Source organism: Taeniopygia guttata, chromosome 27 (genome assembly GCF_048771995.1).
Source record: "Taeniopygia guttata chromosome 27, bTaeGut7.mat, whole genome shotgun sequence".
NCBI lineage: Eukaryota > Metazoa > Chordata > Aves > Passeriformes > Estrildidae > Taeniopygia > Taeniopygia guttata.
In genome coordinates, this window is record NC_133052.1 from 4,725,360 (window position 1) to 4,744,344 (window position 18,985).

At 48.2% G+C, this 18,985-nt stretch overlaps 1 protein-coding gene and 2 long non-coding RNA genes across 17 annotated transcripts in view; 1 reads left to right on the forward strand and 2 right to left on the reverse strand.

Moving 5' to 3' along the window:
- The window catches only part of TLK2 (tousled like kinase 2), a 73,621-nt gene that overhangs the window by 39,815 nt on the left and 14,821 nt on the right, over positions 1–18,985 (reverse strand). For 3 of the 15 annotated variants that reach the window (XM_072918962.1, XM_072918967.1, XM_072918963.1), the window contains one exon: positions 534–622. In XM_072918962.1, coding sequence (XP_072775063.1) covers positions 534–622 — 89 coding nt within the window. 15 annotated transcript variants of the gene reach the window in all.
- LOC140680733 (uncharacterized) lies at positions 5,602–9,226 on the forward strand. The gene is made up of 2 exons (XR_012052114.1): positions 5,602–5,924; positions 6,024–9,226. It is a non-coding gene; the product is annotated as an uncharacterized lncRNA (long non-coding RNA).
- LOC140680732 (uncharacterized) lies at positions 7,933–18,807 on the reverse strand. Its single transcript, XR_012052113.1, has 2 exons — positions 18,152–18,807; positions 7,933–16,584 (listed from the first exon to the last, which is right to left on the reverse strand). It is a non-coding gene; the product is annotated as an uncharacterized lncRNA (long non-coding RNA).

Genomic DNA, 18,985 nt, shown 5'->3' on the forward strand with positions numbered 1-18,985 from the left:
ATTTTATTGGCAGACTGTGGATCAGACACAGGAGTGCCACCATGCAAATACTTTTTTTGTGCGTTCCATGTGAAGGGGTAGACAATATTAGCTCCTGAACCCCAAATAGGACTCAATGGTTATGTTTCAGTATGGTTATGCTGTATCCAACACACAACACTTGAAACTGTATCCCATCAGCAGCCAAATTCAGCTCTCAAAGGTATTCTTGGAGAAAGGAAGACCCAGATGAGATTCCCACTTCTACAAAGTTGTCATGGAGTTTTTTGGGCATACAAACTGCCTTAAGATGGAACAATTCCTAAGAACTTAATTAGAGCCCAAAATCTTTTGTACAGCAAAACATCTGCTCAGACATCCCATTTTCATTCCCCTCTAACACACTTCACACAAATTAGAGCTCAAAACACAACAAGTGACACAGAATTTGTTTGCAAAGAAAAATTATCCATGTAGAAACTCAAAAACCCAACCAAAGCACAAGGCATGATGGCTAAGCAGTCATACCTGTCACCTCAGGTACTCACACTCACCTTGGCAACCCCAACCCCAGTGAACCTGGCCTCCAGGAGCTCCTGCCTGCGTGGGTCCAGGCTATGCAATTCTTCCATCATTTCTGCTGCTATGGAAGAATAATACTCAGATTATGCAATGCAAGGAAAGGAGAGAGACATTTAATATTCCGTGCCACTGATGAGACTTAAAAGTGCCTGCTCTGCAGCACAACCGTGCAGAGAGCATTTTTTTGCAAGAGAAATGCAAGATTACCATGTAGTAACAACATGACTTTGCCACCATATTATAGTATTTAAACCTTAACCATGCTGGAGTTTCCTCTCCTCTACTGTACCAGCCATTTCAAGATCTCTAAATCCAAGAAACCAATTATGTCACATTCTCCCATTGGATGCTTTATGAAAACGAAAACATGGGACCAGAGTGTTATCACTAAAAGCTTCAGAGCTTTTCATCCATGCGGCATGACTAGAAGAAAAAAAAGCAACATTCTTTACCCCATAATTTATTTTTGGCCAATCCTGGAAATACTCGAGCTCCACGAACTCCAGATTTCACTGCTAACAGCTTTGCTTCTTCCAAGCACAGAGTGGGATTATAAGAAGAAATAATGCACAATTAAACCTTTTGATTTACAAGGTAAAGCATCAGATACTTCTAAAATAACAGCAGCTTTTAAACCCTGGATGTACCTGGGGTACCTCTTGGCAATCCAACAGTACAAATGCTTTATTTGCAGGGTTAAAAATCTACCCTGCATAACTATGTAAACAGGTTAAAAATCAGGAAATATGTAATTCAAATCCTGAACTGAGAAAAAATGGGACAAAATTCACTGTTCATTATAACTGAATCACATCTTCCCAACTGCACCAATCAAGTTTATTTCCAGAAATGTCTGTTCCAGTTTCATTTTCTGGACTAAGGTAGGAAAAAAAAAAGGCCAGAAACAGAAGATAAAGATTTGCTGTGTAAAGAGCATATGCAATGAGGAAAGTTCTTGAAGGGCAGCAAGTGCCCTCTAGAACGGGCAGTGCACAATTGTTCCTTTTATGAACTGTCCATTTTGTCCCTGCCGCTTCCTCCAAACGCTGCTGCTCCAAGTCACAGGGGCAAAGTGAATCCATCCAGGGGCATTCTCAACTGCTCTCCCAGATCAGTCCCAAGCGTCAAAAACTAATGGGATCCTAAACGTCGTTATTAAACAACCTATTTCTGCCATGGGCTCTAAAAGCCCAACAAAGTGCTCAGCCCAGTTTTCAAAACAGGAAATCTGAACAACGATGAAAATGAGAGACAAGCCGCAAACGCCAAGATGTTCAAGTGCTCTCAGAGCTCTCGTCCATCATGAGGCGACCATCCGCAGGGAATCGCATCCCCACACCGGGATGCTGCTCTGGGGAAGGGGCTGACACAAGTTCCCCCGCCGGGGACTGCTCCGGGACCAGTTGCACCCCTCCAGGCAGGGCTGGCATTTCCTCCTGGGAGTGGATTTCCAGCACCCCTCTCCTACCCACTCGGGACGCAGAGGCACCAGCCGCCGAGCGAGCAGCCTTGCCCCGCTGCCAGCTGCTTCACCGCCTCGGCCTCCTCCTCCTCCTCCTCCCCTCCCAGCACCGCCTCAGCCCTCATCCCGAGGCTTCGCAGGCCATGCCCACCCTCCGCCGCCCCCAGCTCTCACCCCCGCCCGCCAGGCCGGGCCGGGCCGGGCCGCGGGGCCTGCGCTGCTCCGTGCCCGGCGAGGGGCCCAGGCCGCGCTGCCGCCGCCCTGGCTCTCAGGCCGCGGCCCTCTCACCGTGACCCGGGCCGGCCCGCGGTACCAGCCCCGCCACCGCCTTCCCCGTGGCCGCCCCCACCCACTCTCGGGCCGGGCGGGGACGAGGCGAGGCGTCCCTACGCTGCCCCCGCCGCCCCGGGGGTCTCACCTGGCGCTGCCGCTCCTGCCACCGCCGCCCGGCCCAGCGCTCCCCAGGCACCGCGAGGATCCCGCCGCCGCCGGGGGCAGGAGCAGCAGCAGCAGGAGGAGAAGGAGGAGGAGGAGGAGGAGGAGGAGGAGGAGGGAGGGAGGGAACCTGCTGCAGCGGCGGCCGCACGGGCGGGAAGAGGAGGCCGGGGGCGGCTCCGCGGCCTCCGCCGCAGGCACCGGGGCTGAGAAGGGCGGAGGGGAAGGGTGGCGGGGGGTGGAGAGAGCGGGCTCCGGGCTGGGGGTAGGCCGCGGATCCCCGGCCTCGCGTGAGGGGCCTAGCCGGGCCGGAGCGCGCGCGGGCCGGCTGCGGCAGGACAAAGGCCTGGCGGGAGGACCCGGCGGCCAGGTGGGACGGGCGGGAGGGGCGGGGGGTGCCGGGGGCCGGCGGGCGCGGTGGGGCCGGGGCAGGTGCGGCCCCTCGTCCCTCCCGCCCCGCGGCGCTGGGCCCGGCCCGGCCGATGGGGGCACACGCGCTGGGGAAACCGCGCCGCGTCTCGCGAGACTTGCGGGGGGGGGGGAGAGGGGGGGGTCAGAGGGGGCGTGGTTTGAGTGGGGTGGGGCCTGAGGGGGCAGAGGGCGGGGCGGGGGGCACCGGGGGTCAGGGCAGGTCTGAGGGCAATAGGAACTGGGGGTCAGGGCAGATGTGAGGGGGCAGAGGGTGGGGCGGCACTGGGGGTCAGGGCAGGTCTGAGGGGGCAGGGGGTAGGGTGGCACTGGGGGTCAGGGCAGCTCTGAGGGCGGGAGGAACTGGGGGTGTCACACAGAGCACGGCGGCAGCCGGTGTGGGGCTTGGCCGTCATGAGGACCTGCGGGTCAGGGCAGCTCTGAGGGGGCAGAGGGTAGGGCGGCACTGGGGGTCAGGGCAGGTCTGAGGGCAATAGGAACTGGGGGTGTCACACAGGGCACGGCGGCACCCAGGTGAGGCTTGGCTGTCATGAGGACCTGCGGGTCAGGGCAGCTCTGAGGGGGCAGGGGGCATGGCAGTTGTCACACAGGCCTGGGGGAGCAGCAAGGGCTCCGGATGGACCATGAGGTTACAGGGTTCGGGGGGCGGGTTGGGGCTGAGGGGGCAGCAGGCTCAAGGGCAGGTCGGATCTAGTTTCAGGATGGGCACGGGTCTGGGGGGTATTGGGGAGTAATGCACGTGTAGGGAAGAAGCAGAGGTTCAGAGATCCATGGGGTCAGGGTGGCTGGAGTGGTAGGCGCAAGGCGGGGTCAGAAGGGCCTGGGGGTCAGGGCAGGTCTGGGGGGTGCAGGAGGTATGGAGGGTGGTCATACAGGGCCGAGGGGAAACAGAATGTCAAAGTGGACTATGGGATCATGGAGGGATGAGGCGGCAGGATCCAGCCTTGGAGTGAAGTCAGGACTCAGGGTCAGCAAGGTGGGGGCAGGGGGTGATCACAGGTGGTGGGGCAGCAATGGCCAGAGGGGCTGGGGCGTGACAGGCACAAGGAGGGGGTCAGATCCAGCCAGGGCCTGGGGGTGGGGCAGTGCAGACCTAGGGACATGTCACCACCAGGGGAGCAGAGGCTGACCTACCCCCTGCCCCAGAGATGGGGTGCAGGTATGACATCCATGCACCCCCTCGTTCTTCACCTCCTCTCCAGTCTCCATCCTACACACCCACAAACAATCTCACCCCCCAAACCACCCTCATTCCCCCGAGGGAGGGTGCAAGGGCAGCTCAGCACCCTCAACTCATCCCCACTCCATCCTTGCCCCCTGGGAACACCATCTGGAATGGGCTGGGCCCCTGGTTCAGGGCTGATCCAACATGTATATCATCTGTGAGATACGAGCCAGGTGCCTCAGCAGCCCCCAAGAGACACAGTCCACTCTCGTCTTTCCAAGGCCAAACTGCCAGCACAGTTGGGAAAACAGGCCCCAAAATTAATAAAGATAGGGCTTGTTCTGGCTGGAATGGAGCAATTCCAATGCAGTTCATTCAGCTCATTGCAGGTGGCAGGGGCAGGACCCAAAGCGCTTCGGGACCCCCTCGCGCCAAGGCTGAATCGGCTGTCTGAAAAGCAAACAAGCAGGAGAGGATTGTTGGGAAAGGAAGTGGCCAGGCCTGTCCAAGGGGAGGCAGGCGCGGATTAGCAATGGGAGCAGAGGTTCCTGGAACTCGATAAAGTATTTCCCAGGGCTGGGAATGTGGAGGGACATCCGTCACCTCATCCGTCACCTCCCCTTCACTGCATGACATCGAGCGATTTATGACCAAACTGGAACCGACTAGTTTGGCAAAAGGGATGTGGAGAGGAGCCGGCAGAGCATCGTGGAAAAACTGCTCCTGCAAGGCAATAGGGGAAATTGTGTTATTTTGAAATTGCTAATTTATTGTACTTTGTTAAGTTGGTGCAGCAAATGGCTCTGCAAGTGCTGCCTGTTTGTGCAAGCTGCTTTTCTTGTGCTTTTTTTTTTTTCAGTACCAGAGTCATTCCAGTTTCAGCTTCTGCTCTGTAAGTCACATTTTCAGCACAATCAACGGCAGGAATTTGTAAAATAAAGAATTAAATAAATAGTGGTTTGTGTCTGTGTTGGGTTGTTTTTTTTTTTTAAAGAAAAAATCCTGGAGTAAATATTCCATCAGCTGGTTGCTAATTACAGCCATTTAGGGAACATTACTTAGGACCCCTTGCAGTGAACTTTGTTCAAGGAGGTTTAAATTTCATTTGTGCATTTCAGTTTGATTTTGGGTGGAGAGAGGAAAAGTTGTGGGAGCTGTTACACCCAGTAAAGGGACTTACTGAATCCCCCAGCTGTTCTGGACTCCACTGCCCTAAGAAACACCTCCAACTCCAAAGGGAGCAGTTCCCCCCCTCAGAATGCCAGAACTGGACACCAGTAACAACCAATCTATGGTACTGTCCTTCACCTTTGTGTTTCAGGGGATCATTTTTGGTCTAATTTTTCCTGAGTGTTTTCAACAGCACTTGATGGGGCACTTCTTCCTCCTTCTCCATACCTTACCAGGGATTCATTGCCAGGTATCACAATGCCGTCAGTATTTCCATGTAGGACACCAGAAGAAACTTTTGCTGTCACAGAATCACAGAATGGTTTATGTTGGAAAGGTCCCCAAAGCCCTCTACCATAGGTCAGAGACTTCTCACCAGACCAGGTTGCTCTAAGCCCCATCCAACCTAGCCTTTTACACTTTCAGGGATGGAGCAGCCACAGCCTCTGTCATTTCCCGATGGTCGTTTGCTCACTGTCATTCTCACTGAAATCATAGACCAATGCCCCTCTTCTCCTTCCCTCCAGCAGGACAAATTCCCAGGGAGAGCTTCCTGGAGAATCCACTGCAGCCAGGAATGTTTACCAAGACATCCCCTGATGCACTGCTGAGTTCCAGGCCTGACAGAGGACCCATGGCAGCAGCCCTGGGCTCTGCTGGGTCAGGCTGGAACAGGAGGTGGTGACATCTGATAAGGAACAGGTAAACTGAGGTTGCACTATCCTACTCCTGTGACTCCTCCTCTCCTGCCCTGCATTCATCTGAAATAACTGGGGTTTCTCTTCTCACTCTCAAATTCAGGTCTGGGGCATATCCCCTTCAGCATATTCTGTAAAGGCAGCCCCTGTGTTTTGCAGTCCATGTGCTCTGCTAGCTCAGTTCTGCTCCTGGGTGTCCAGCAGCTCATCCTCAGCTGTAGTCATATCCTTCCTGACACTCCTCTGCTGCACACTCAACCATGGTCCTCTCCACCTTCATCCTTTGAAGAGCAGCTCAGAGCAACACTTCCAGCTGCAATTTCCTTTCCAAGATGCCAAACCTGTACCTCACACCGGACATGGCAGCTGGTCACTTTGTGGCATAGAGAGGGAAGGAATCAACAAGTTGTAGCTGTATTTCTGGCTGTAAGCAGGAATTTCAGAGCAGCCTTCAAGGATCCTGCTTGCTGTCAGCAGAGTACAGGTAGGTACAAGGGACATTAGAAAAGTTTGTCAGATAACAGTAGGAAGGAAGTTACTGGAAAAATTTCCCAGTAATCTCAGAACTTTTTCCTCCTACAATCCATCAGGACACAATTCTTAGGACATAGGGATGCACTGCACAGCCCAGCCTGGTACACCACTTCCAACTGTGCTGTGCCTGCTCATGTGAGATTGGGCTCCCTGAAACAGCAAAGGTCTCTCAGGTAAAAATATAATTATCAGTGTTGACACATCACACTTGGACTACCTTTTATGACATGTACTCTCCTGGGAGCTGATCCCCCAGGTTTGAACTCAGCAAAGAATTGGTGGAGCGATTTTTTGTTTGTTTTATGTTGGTGGTTTTTGTTTGTTTGTTTTTGGTGGGGAGTTTGTTTGTTTGTTTTAATAAGAAAAGCCAACTTATTAGAAGGTGCTTCTGGTCAGAAAAGGTCATTTTGTTTCTGTTCTTACAGGGAAAGGTTTGCTCTAGAATGTGGCTCAAATATGTAAATAGTTCATCACTTTGTACAGGAAATTTTCTGATTCAATTAAAGATTCTAATGTCAATTTCTAAGATACTACTTCTAAAAGCTTATGAAGCCTCAAAACTTAAACAATATAAGGTTAGAAATCAGGATTCTGTTGACCTCAACTTGATTTTTCCCATCATATTACAGTTAGGGAGGGAGCAATTTCTGTGTGCTTCACATTCTGGCCCAGCAAGAAAAGAGACTATTTGGACCTCCAAGAATTCTCATGCAGGAAAACTCCTCCTTCCAGCCCACACCTGAGTGACATATGAAACTATTTTGTTTTCCCTTTTTCTCATTAACTTTTTAAGAGCCCCTAAGCTCTGGTCCTTTCAGAGGAGCTGGTTATGAGTAAGAGTATGTACATGGCTGACCAAATATTATCTCATCCATGGGGACAAGCCAATTCTCCTCCAGCATCAGTTCTGCCAGATTGCTCCTGTGCACATCCTGCTTTCCAGGTCTGCCATCAACCAGTGTTAATGTCTCTGATTACATTGCTGTGGTAGCTCTCCTCTTCTTGTCTCAGACTCCTCGGATGTCAGTAATATCCCTAGTACACCACACTTGTGTCATGTTTTGAAGAACAACTCAGCTGCCACAGCCATTTTCTTTGTCGGTGGAGCTTGGAGTTCCCTTCCGCAAGCACAGCATACTCAGCAAAACAGCAGCAAGCCCTGCCTTCCCACCTCTCTGCTAACCCACAGGTTAGATTAGACCAACGCTGGGTAAGATTTTATAGAGACTTTAGCAGAGCATATAACAAGTTTCTTCTGCCTTCAATTTTAAAAAGATAAAATGTCAGAAGATTCTGATTTTTTAATGTGTTTTTGGTGACTTTTTTTTTGTCTTTGCTTTCCAGGCTTGTGGAGTACACTAACTGCATTTTCCCAAGCATTTCTGTACTGTCATAAGGTCTGGAAATCTACTGATATAAAGTATACAATAGAAGACATGACATTCCTCAGTGATTCTAGGACACAGGCAGCTGGGGACTGGAGAAAAAACAAGTAGCCTGAATTTTTAAAATATAAAAGCTTGCATGAGTGATCTCAAATCCAAACATTTTGTAGCACTAGGGAAAAAGAAACCCCAACCAAAACCCACAAGAGTACAACACTCAACAGGCTGTTTAAGATTTTAGCACCATGGGATGATGTCACCTCCAGGCATCACATCCTGAAGAGGCCTACCCTTGTCTGTACAGCAGATACTGTTAGACCTAATGAGGCATGAGCTGCCAGTGAAGATTTTTCTAGGCTTGGGGCATTCAAAACATGTCACCCTTGTGTGGATTCTTGTCTATTAAGGGTAGGGCTTCTGCCAGGCTAGGAACATTAAAAGTGTCTTTCCTCATTTTCCTTAGGGAGACAACTGGTATTTGAGTGCCTCAAAGATAACATGCCATCGCTTGACTCCTTCCTGAGGCCATTCCAAGAGTCTCCACCCTCCTACACAATGGAGTTTATCTCTGATGTTGTTCCTGTCCCTCCCTCTGTCTACACCTTCAGGTATTGCATTAGGGAGGTTTTGATACCCAAACCCAGTAGGAAAGCATCCAGGTCACTCAACCTCCACAGAAGCAGCAAGCCATGTGCAGCCTCAGAGTCCTGATCCAAGGCAATGTGTGTGCTGCTGCTAGAGGAAGAAGGCAGCTGTGTGCAGGCACCTGGAATCATGCAGCCACCTGAACTGCACAGCCACCACGGCCCAGCCGAGGGGAAACAAACCTTGCAGGCAGGAAAGGAACACCTCTGTGATCCCAAAGCACACAGTACTGGAAACATCTGCTGGTTCTGCAAGCATCTGAAACAAAGTGATCCTCCTGAATGTGCCAGCAAGTCATTCCTGGTCCTTGCTCACTCTTGGATTCCCAGAATGCAAGAGGGCTTTATTCTCAACAGGGATTGCCCCCTGCTTCTCTTTCTCCTGCATAAAATGGGCAAGACTGTGGTCAGAGATGGGACGGAGTTGAGCTGCAGGCTGTGGCACGCACCTGCAGGAGCACATGGGAGCACAAAGAAGCACATGGCAGCACAGAGAGGCTCGCCTCTGCCCGGCCTGGGTGGCAGGAGGTGCCACGTGGCAGAGCCTGCAGCGAGAAGCCCGCCCGGAGCTGGCAGACGTGAACAGCCGTGACCGCCCCATAGAAGGACATTGAGAAAGAGTGTTGCTGATGTGGCCATGTGTGATAGGTCACTTACTGAGAATTACCAAAAAAGGAAATACTGTGTCTTGAAGAAGTGTTTAAAAGCAGCTTGTTTCTTTGAATAAACAATTCTGATTTCTTGCTGGTCTGAGTCTGTGCCTCTGTTGTTACACAAAATACCTCTACCTTACAGGGCTTTGGAAAGTCTTAATTAGACAAACTGCTCTGAGATTTGTGTAAGAGGAAAATTAAATCAACATCTTATTGTAAAGCTAGAGTTTTCTAAGTATATTCAGCCTCTTTGTGAATGTCTGCAAATGCATTCCAACCTTCCTAATGAGACTCATCTCAATAGGGAAGAAGTCACCTGCAGTTGTGGAAAAGTCAGACTTAGTTTTCTGCGTAACCTCCACTGACCTCTTCACATCCACTATTGGCACCAAATTTGGAAAAAGCTGTTTGGCTGTGTAATTACAGACTGCAGTGAGGTGGCGCTGCCCAGGTACTGCTCCCCAGGTGAGGGGGATATGCAGCATGCCTTGAGCCTGGTTCCAGGGATGAAGAAGGAGTCTGAGGGGAGATCAGGCAATTTAATCTCCAAATGAGGAAAGCCACATCCAGTAACCCTGGGGAAAAGTGGTACCTCTCTCATTACACCTGAGCAGATCCCTTTGTGTTCCACGCCCAGCACAGAGGTGTGAGCCTGGCCCCTGCGACCAGGAACTACCAACAGCAGCTTCCCGCTTCACAGAAGCAGAAACTAAATTTCATATTCCAAAGATCTGGCAATCCCCCAGCACTCCATAACTTCCACATAACATGAAATTGCAAGACCTACAAGGGTCCTTATCCAAAGACAACCTGAATACAGCAGTCTTGCTCCACCCCAAAATCAAGATGCTGATCCCATGCTATGTTTGTGCTTGCAGTGAGGGTTTTTTGGAGTTAGCACCAGAGCGCACAGTTTAGAACAGCAGGGTCCAAACCTCACCAGGATTTTCTTCTTTCCTGGAAACTCCCAACAGGCTGGGAGCTGCTGGCAGGTGCTGACATGTAAGACTTGCCAGTGAGCTTTGCCATCACTGCTTTCCAACTGCTGCCATTTCCTGCTCATCCCCCTGTGGGTCAAAGACCAAGAATAAAAGCCTTCACTGGCATGACAACTGCCATGCAATATAAACCCTGGGCAGGAGGGAAAAACAGAGGCACACATGGCTCAGATTCCCTTGCCTTTCCCTGCCTGTGTTCCAGCCAAGTGTCCAGGCCTGGCTCATGCTCTTCTGACTCATGCTGTATCTTATTCAGTTCAGATCAGCACTCAGAGCTGCCTACAAAGGTAATATCCTGCAATAGGTCCCACTTTTTAAGCAACACAAGCTGCCATTCAGGCAGGCAGTTACATACAGGAACTTACTGCCTTCAGCGAGAGCTTAAAGCATGAACTCCAGATTTTTGCTGGTTAAGCACAGACCTGACAACTCCTTTTTCTCCAGAGCCCTTCACTTAGTAGAATTCCTCCTAATCATAATTTTCCTGGTAATTTCTATCTTGCCCTGAAACACAGTTAAAATCAGAACTTCTGTTGAAGTCAGTGTCTAGGGACACTCCATACAAGAATGTGTGCCAGGCACCCCCATGAAGGAAGAGAAACAGTGACAGTAGCAAAAATGGTCCTGATTGTGGCATCCTCCCTCATGGGCTTATTTCCCCAGTATGGCAACAAACCAAAACTGGTGGCACTTCTCTGACTGACAAATCAGATCCTGTTGACTGATCAGAACAAAGACTGCGTGACTCAGTTTCCCTTCATCTGATCGTTTACAGAGATGGAAGGATGGTCCCTGAATCCTGTAATAATTTGATCCCTGCAGCCCCATCCTCACTTCTAGGCAGTAAAGCCTGCATCTTTCAGCAGTGCTCAGGAAAAACAGCTAAGTTCAGTTTGGGGCTGCAATTCCTGTAGGGAATCCAGTGGGGACAAGCCAGAGTTTATCCCAATGCCAATGACAGCAAGAAGCTTTTCCAGCTTTCATTAGGATGCAGTGCCAAAAGCTGCTGGTGTGTACACAAGGAGGTTCCCTCTGCTCACATTTCTATTGAAAATTTATCCCAGAGCTCTAGAACTCACTGCAGATTAGAGATGTTGGCAGCATACCCAAAGAAGGCAGAGCAGAATCATTTGTGAGAGAAGATAATTGTGTCTATGCCCCTGGTCAAAAGAATTTGATGACCACTGCTGTAACAATTCAAACCACTATGGATGACTGCTGTTCTCATTTTGCTGTGCTGTCAGGAAGATAAGATGAAAGTTCCGACTTCCGGTTGAATTTACAATTTACTTAATTTTGAAGTGATGGCATCAGAAGTAGCCCCCAGCCCCTTGTTTCCATCACTTCCCCTGTTCCCTCCTGCCTCCTAATTCATAGCCTGTCTGTGAAACCACAATACTCTGAGAAGAATTATGTACCTGGGGAGGCAAAAGCTTCTTTGGCCTTCACTGGAGTCAGTGAAGGGAGCCCTCAGCACCACAGCTGGATCAAAGTCCTTTCTGAAGGGTTACCTCCAAGTCCAAATCAAAGTCACAGGCTTGATGGCATTATCCCTACATGAAAAGATTATGTGAGGGGTGACAACAGGTGATGATAAAGTTCCCTTCCAGCCAAAACATTCTATGAATCTCCAAGGAAATTCACCATCCTCTGGCAAGACTCAGGACCAGATTTTCCAAAGTGTAACAATGCCTGGCTCCAAGATCGCCAGGGCAGCGCATGTGAAAAACTACGAAATCACCTCTTCTGCTTGGGAGCTTCATCAGGGCACACCGGCATTGCCTGTAAGCCACAGACCACAAGACTTGGAATGCTGGGAACAAAACCAGAGTAGAAACGCTCAGAAAGGCTTTAGAGTTAACATTACTCCGCTAAGAAGGAAGAAAGGGAAAAAAAAACCCCAAACACTAATGGCACTTAACTTGTCTTTTCAGCATAGTGAAAGTCAATGTGGAGATTTCCCTTGAACATGCTGGAAAGCTTGAGCAACCCAGCCTGCTCAGCAGGCCCAAGACAGGAATGGCAGGAGCTGCTGCAAGTCAGGACCAAAGAACCTGAGCAGAGCTGTGTGGCAGGCAAGGCCTCGAGTGGCAGGAAATCAGCAGATTCTGAGAGAACAGGAGCTGGTAGGGATTAGTTAAGGAAGCTCAAACAGTGTCTGTAGGCTGCCTGGCTCAATTCAAGGCCATTAACTTGTTGTTTTCTGAATACCACCAAGAGGACAGGAAACAAAAGCACATCTGCACAGCACGGGCCCTGCTGAGTGACTGCTTAAATATTCCAGCAGAACTCAGAGAACTGAGAAAGGCAAAAAGCCACTTCAATGGCTCCAGGCTCACAGGGCTGCAAGTTTTTGCTTGAAGTCCAAGTTAAAACCAGGCAACTGGGACACAGCCTTGAAAGCACAAACAAATAAGCCTTCATTTTTTTCCCATTCAGGAGCTTGAATTTAAAGGGGAGTCCATCAACTTTACATAAATCATGTTTAAAATTAAAAACATATTTTCCTGCACTGCTTAGAAGCCTTTGGATGATTAATAAGACATTTTTCGAATTACTTTAATTTGCACTAATTATGCTGATTGTGTACCCCAATAATTTTTTCTTGCAGACAGATGAAGCTATCCCAGGAGGAAGTCTTCCTTCAGGGACCAAGAGGGAAAGGACCCCAGGGAACTGCCTGAGGCCCCAGTAACAGAGGAGGTCTGTCACTGAGGTCCTTACATGAGTCATGTGAGGTCTAATCCTCACAGGGCTCTTGCTAAGCCTGACTCTGCACCTGGATAAGCTGAGGAGACTTCAGCTTGCTCACCTGCTTCCAGAGGACTTGAGCTGTGTTTTGCCTAGACCTTGGCTGAGGCCTCAGCTTTGCCAGGGAACCAGACTTTATAGGTTTAGCATGAAAACACAGCAGTGACTGCAGAGCTTCTGGGGTGGGCCAGACTTGTGCTCAGCAGAAGCCTAATAGGAATCCTTACCTACTGGATTCTCAGAGGACAAGAGCTACGTAACCACCACTGGACCTTCAGAGGAAGACCAGACCCCTCTACAGGATCAGTGCTTCAACAGAACCACATCTATAATTTCAAGAAGACTGCAGTCACCATTTAATAAGACTATCACCCCCCTGAGCAACAGGGTGTCAGGTTGTATCCTGACTTTTTCAGGTTAAGCCTGTGTTTCTTGACTTTATTTACCTTTCCTATTAAATTGTAGCTCTGACCTGGCATCTCCTGTTGGTTTGTTTTCAAAGTAGCACAGCCTTTCTCCTCTGGTTCAAGACAGCAGTTATCTCATAACCTACGTGGCTCTAGAGGTGACAATGTCAAGCTCCTAATACGAGTCTCTGGCTAATAAAATACAGGGGAACTGTGCTTCAGCCAGGACACACACAATGTATCTTGATGCTTCATGAACTAAAATAAGGCAATAGATACCAGCCAAGGCTTTTTCTTCTTCAACTAAAGGGTAGGCACAAGTGAGACTTGTAACAAGAGAAGACTGTAGTTCCCTAATGGTGGCCCAGGCTCAGAGAAGCACATGAGGTTTTTTGTGGGATATGAGGCTGTAACTGTTAAACTGCTGAAGTTGCTAAGGCTTATGCTCACCAGAAGGCCCTGTGGGAAAGGCACAGCTGCAGGCTGGATGGTTGGAAGCCGGCTGAGGGGTGAGAGGCAGCTGTGAGTGAGGAGAGAGTCCTCACTCTGGAAGTGAGGTTGTGGTAAGGACGGTGTATGAGCAGGAAGGTGATTGGGTATGGACAGCAGCACGCATGGACAGCAGCACTGCAGCTGAGCCAGCCAGTGGGTGCCTTTCCTCTGTTAAGTTCTGTTAGGGCTTGGTTTGGTTTCAGTTATGTCAGCTGGAGATTAAAGGTATAAAAAAGGGTGATTTGTACAATAAAGCAATTTTTTTTTGGATGCATAAGGGGGTCCATCTTGCTTTGTTCTCCATTGCTACAGAATGGCTGGCCCGAATGGGGACCTTTAAAGTGGTGCAGGGTGTGTTATCGCTCTGGTAGCAACTCCCACTGGCTCAAGGGATGGGTCAACTGCGAGGAGCTTGGGAAGGGATCTGGGGAAAAGAATCTGGGAGAGTTTGGGAAAGAACTCAAGATTCACAAGTGTGCGTACCTCACGTACCGTAGGTGAGTATACCTGTAGAAAGAATATGGGAGGTGGAATACCCCTGGAACAAAGCAGGAGCTTAGTCCGGGTATGGTGGCTCCTACATCAGCAATCTATTAATATGACTGATGCAAATATGCAAAACTGAGCACCCTGCTGGACTGGGTCTAGTAATGTTAAAGATTTTCTCTTTAATGGGGTCCCTTCGGTCAGACTGGCAAGTGGTGGGGCAGGCAGAGACTTTTTGATACCACCAAAGATGGCTATGCTGAAGATTGTGAGTGCCTGGCCACATGGTGGCCATTAAAGTAAATTGCATAAATGGCAGCCATTATGAAGCTTCAGAAGTTAATTTTCCCAAACCTTCAGAGCCACCAGTCCCTATATACGACCCTGAGATTAACCCATACTCTACAGAATTGCCTTACTGCGAGATTAACCCAAGCCCCATGGAATTGCCTTACCCTAATATAAATCCTTGCATAGGTGATCCTCTCAGTGCAGAGTTCCCACACCGCAGGTGGGTTCTCTCCCTGCCCAAAATGGCAATGCAGTAGTCCAGCATTGGCAGAAATGTAGGGAACCTGTCATGAAAGAGGGCGCCTTGGCAGTTGTTACAGCCTGCCCAGTAATATATGTGCCAAAATAACACCAACCTACAGAGAACTAGACTATAAAGTAATTAAAGAACTGAGGATGCTAGTAAAAGAAAGCGGCATGTCTTCCCAACATGCCCTAAGCTATCAGTCTATCAGAACTGTGTTTGTCCTCATACCTCATGACTGGAAAAGCATAATGAAAATGATTCTAACAGCGATGCAGTCTGCAGTCTGGCTAACCAATTACTGAGAATGGTGTACAATCCAGGTTGAAGCGCTGTGAGACAGAAATCCATCAATTGTGATGCACAGCTGACCAGAGAAGGTGGTTTTGTAGTCCCTACAGCGCAGGCAGGCCGCCCATGTGATGTGTGTGATATCATCACCCACCTAGCTTTGCAAGCGCTGCAGCAAGTCCCAGGGGTGGGTACCAATTCTAACATGTTGTTCACTCAGATTTTACAGGGTCCAGCAGAGTAGTTTGTGTAATTCCTGATAGAATTCCTGGACAAGCCGCACTCTCCTGGCAAGTTGGTAAGTTGATAATGATGAAGCCAGAGTTATTCTGTTGCGGCAGCTTGCTTTCACCAATGTGAATGAAGACATTCTTCCTTCATGAAGATATGTCTAGAAAGCCATTGCTCGCTGTTCACAACCCACATACTTGTGACATAGCAGATATGGTTAGAACATGCCAAAATGTGGGAACTACTGCTTATAATACTAACTCTCAAGCAGCAGCTTTAGCTGAACTCTTTCAAGTTTTGGACATGCGGGCAGGGGGTTGTTTTAAATGCAGTTCAATGGGTCATTTTAAAAAGGGTTGCCCACAACAAAGGGACAGGATAAAAATATCACCTAGAGATTGTCATTGGTGTGTAAGAGGGAAGCATTGGGCTGCTGAATGCTCCCTGTAAAAGGGAAGGCTACACAGCCAGGAAGCTTCTGGTGGGCGGCAGGTTTGCGCATCCCAGGGAATCAAAAAAATGCAAGGCAAAATATTTGACAAGCAAGTCCCTGCCTGTAACCACAGGCAGTAAAGGGCTGGACCTTGCCTCCAGAGAATCAGTAACTCTTAGGACATTTTCAGTGCACTTAGTTCCTACTGGAGTGTGGGGACTCCTTGGTAATAACATCCATGCTTTGCTAATAGGGTGTTCCTCTACCACTTAAATTGGGACTTTTTGTACTACCAGAAGTTATTGATTCAGATTATGAAGGCGAAATACAAATTGTGCTATGCACTCCCGAGCCACCCTACTTTATACCTGCAGGTCAATGTATAGCACAACTTATTCCCTTTTCCAACAAAACACCTACTGGCAAGGGTAAATGTGGCACCAGTAACTTTGGTAGCACAGGTCAGCCACAGGCGTTCTGGACAAGCTCTATTACAACAGCTCACCCAACCTTAACTTGCAGTATAGATGGCAAATATTTTAAAAGGCTTGTTGATACTGGAGCTGATGTCTCTATTATTAAAAGCAATGAATGGCCTAGTAATTGGCCCACAATCAGCCTCACATTGACCCTAAGTGGGGTGGGAGGAATGCAGCGCCCTAGACCTAGCACTCACCTTTGGCTTGTCCTTGGCTCTGATGGGCAAACTGCCTGAATTGCCCTATTCATTGCCTCTATACCATGCACATTACGGGGAAGAGATGTTCTGGGACAATTTGGAACAACCATACAAAGAGACTCAACCTCACTGGAGAACCTTTTTTCTTAGGGGCCACTGAGCAGCCATTCCAAAATCAAATACTGGACATATGTAAACTCACATGGTGGACTGAAGACCCTGTTTGGATCGACCAATGGCCCCTATGAAAGGAACAGCTACTGAATTTAAAACAGCTTATGGAAGAGCAACTGTACTTAGGCAATATCTGCCCATCTTCTAGCCCTTGGAACACCCCTATATTCTGTATACCTAAGCAAAGTGGCAAGTGGTGATTATTGGAGGAGGTATGGGCAGCAAATGCAGTTATTGAACCTCTTGGGGCTCTGCAGCCTGGGCTTCCATCATCCACAATGATTCCCTAAGGGGAATCTTTGTTAAGACTGGCCCTTAGTAATTTTAGACCTAAAAGATGTTTTTTTCATCATCCCTTTATATCCTGATAATGTACCTCAGTTTGCCTTTTCTGTGCCTACCTTGAATCATGCATAACCAATGAAGAGATTTCACTGGACTGTGTTGCCACAAAGCATGAGTAACAATCAAACTACATGCCTAAGGGTAGTCAATCTTGTCCTACAGCCTGTCTGTCGTAAATTCCCGGCTTCAACCATATATCAGTTATGGATGACATTTTACTTGCAGCTCATGATCAATCCATCTTATGTTCTATTCAGGCAGCTGTCATGCAGGACTCATCGTGGCACTTGAAAGCTGCAATGTGAGTCTCCATGGCATTATCTGGGGTGGAGAATTATTCTGCAGACTATCAGCCCTCAGCCTTTAAGGCTTTGTGTTAAAGACACCCTAACTTTAAATTAATTACAGAAACTGCTAGGTTTCTTGAATTGGTTGCATCCTATTTTGGGTCTCTACAGAACTTTTACACTCTTTATTTGACTTACTCAGAGGAAACCCCCCACCTGCATTTGCTTCGACAGCTGACCCCAGAAGCTAAAACTGCCTTTGCACACTGTGCTCAAGCACTAGAAAACCAACAAAATTGGAGGTGGGATGCTGATAAATCTGTGTGCCTTGTTATAATTGCTAGCAAATGTCAACCTTTTGCTGTTCTGTTTCAATGGTTTGTTAATGATAAAAATCCTTTACATGTGTTAGAATGGTTATTCTTACCTCACACAGCAACAAAGACTGTGTGGACTGTTAATGACATGTTCTCATATTTAATTAAGAAAGGCAAAGAGTGACAACAAATTCTCAATGGCCAAGATCCACGTACCATTTACACACCTGCAAGTAAAGACATGGCAAGAAATTTGGCAGGGTTACTATTAGAAGGCACTATTTTTCAAATTGCACTTGCAAATTTTTCTGGACAACTATCTATCCATTATCCCTCATGTTGTTTATGGACAAATATGGGTAATCTCCCCTTGTATGCAAAGCGTCACTGCAGCATGACCCCTGTCAACAGACCAACTGTTTTTACAGATGCATCCAGCAAAACTAACAAAACTGCAGTGATTTGGCATGGAGGTGACTCTGCCCAGTGGCATAAAAGGGTATTAATATTAAAAGATGCTTCTGTACAAATTTTAGAAATGGCTGCTATCCAATATGACTTTCAGTTATTTTCACAAGAACCACTTAACATTGTAACTGATTCCTCATATGCTGCCAATGTTGCATTTCATTTGGAATCTTCCTATTTAAAGCATGTTAATTACCATCTTTTGTTTACAGAGTTAAGAACACTATGGACTTCGATTAACAGCCTGATTTTTATGTGTTACATGTTTGCTCCCACACAGGTTTACCTGGGCCTATTGCAGAAGGCAGTAACTATGAAAATATTACTGTGATGACAGGTGTGGTACCAAATACTTTTGCTCAGGCCAAGCTATCTCATGACTTTTTCCACCAGAATGCTTGTTCTCTTTACAAACAATTTCAATTGACCTCCTCCTAGGCTCGTGATATGCTATTGTCTTGTCCCTCTGTAATAGGATTGCTCCTTCTCCTTTAGGAGAAGGTATTAACCCCCGAGGTTTAATAGCTAACTCCATTTGGCAAACTGGTATTACCCATATCCCAGAGTTTGCTAATTTGAAATATGTTCATGTTTCTGTTGACACCTATTCCCATTTCCTAATGGCAACTTCTCATACCGGAGAGAAGGCCTGTGATACTATCAGGCACTGGCACACCTGTTTCACCACTCTGGGCCTTCCTGAGACCATCAATAGACCTGCCTACACCTCAGAGCCAGTTGGCAATTTCTTGCAGCAATGGTGTGTGTCCCACCATATGGGCAAGCTATTGCTGAGTGTGCCCATAGAACCCTAAAAACGATGCCTGAAAAACAAAAAGAGGGGGAGTTGTGGTGCCCTCATGGCAGACTAGCTAAAGCCTTGTATGTCCTCGGTTTTTTAAATTGAGATGAGATGGGACAAACTGCATGCAAAAGACAGTATTCCTTCAACACA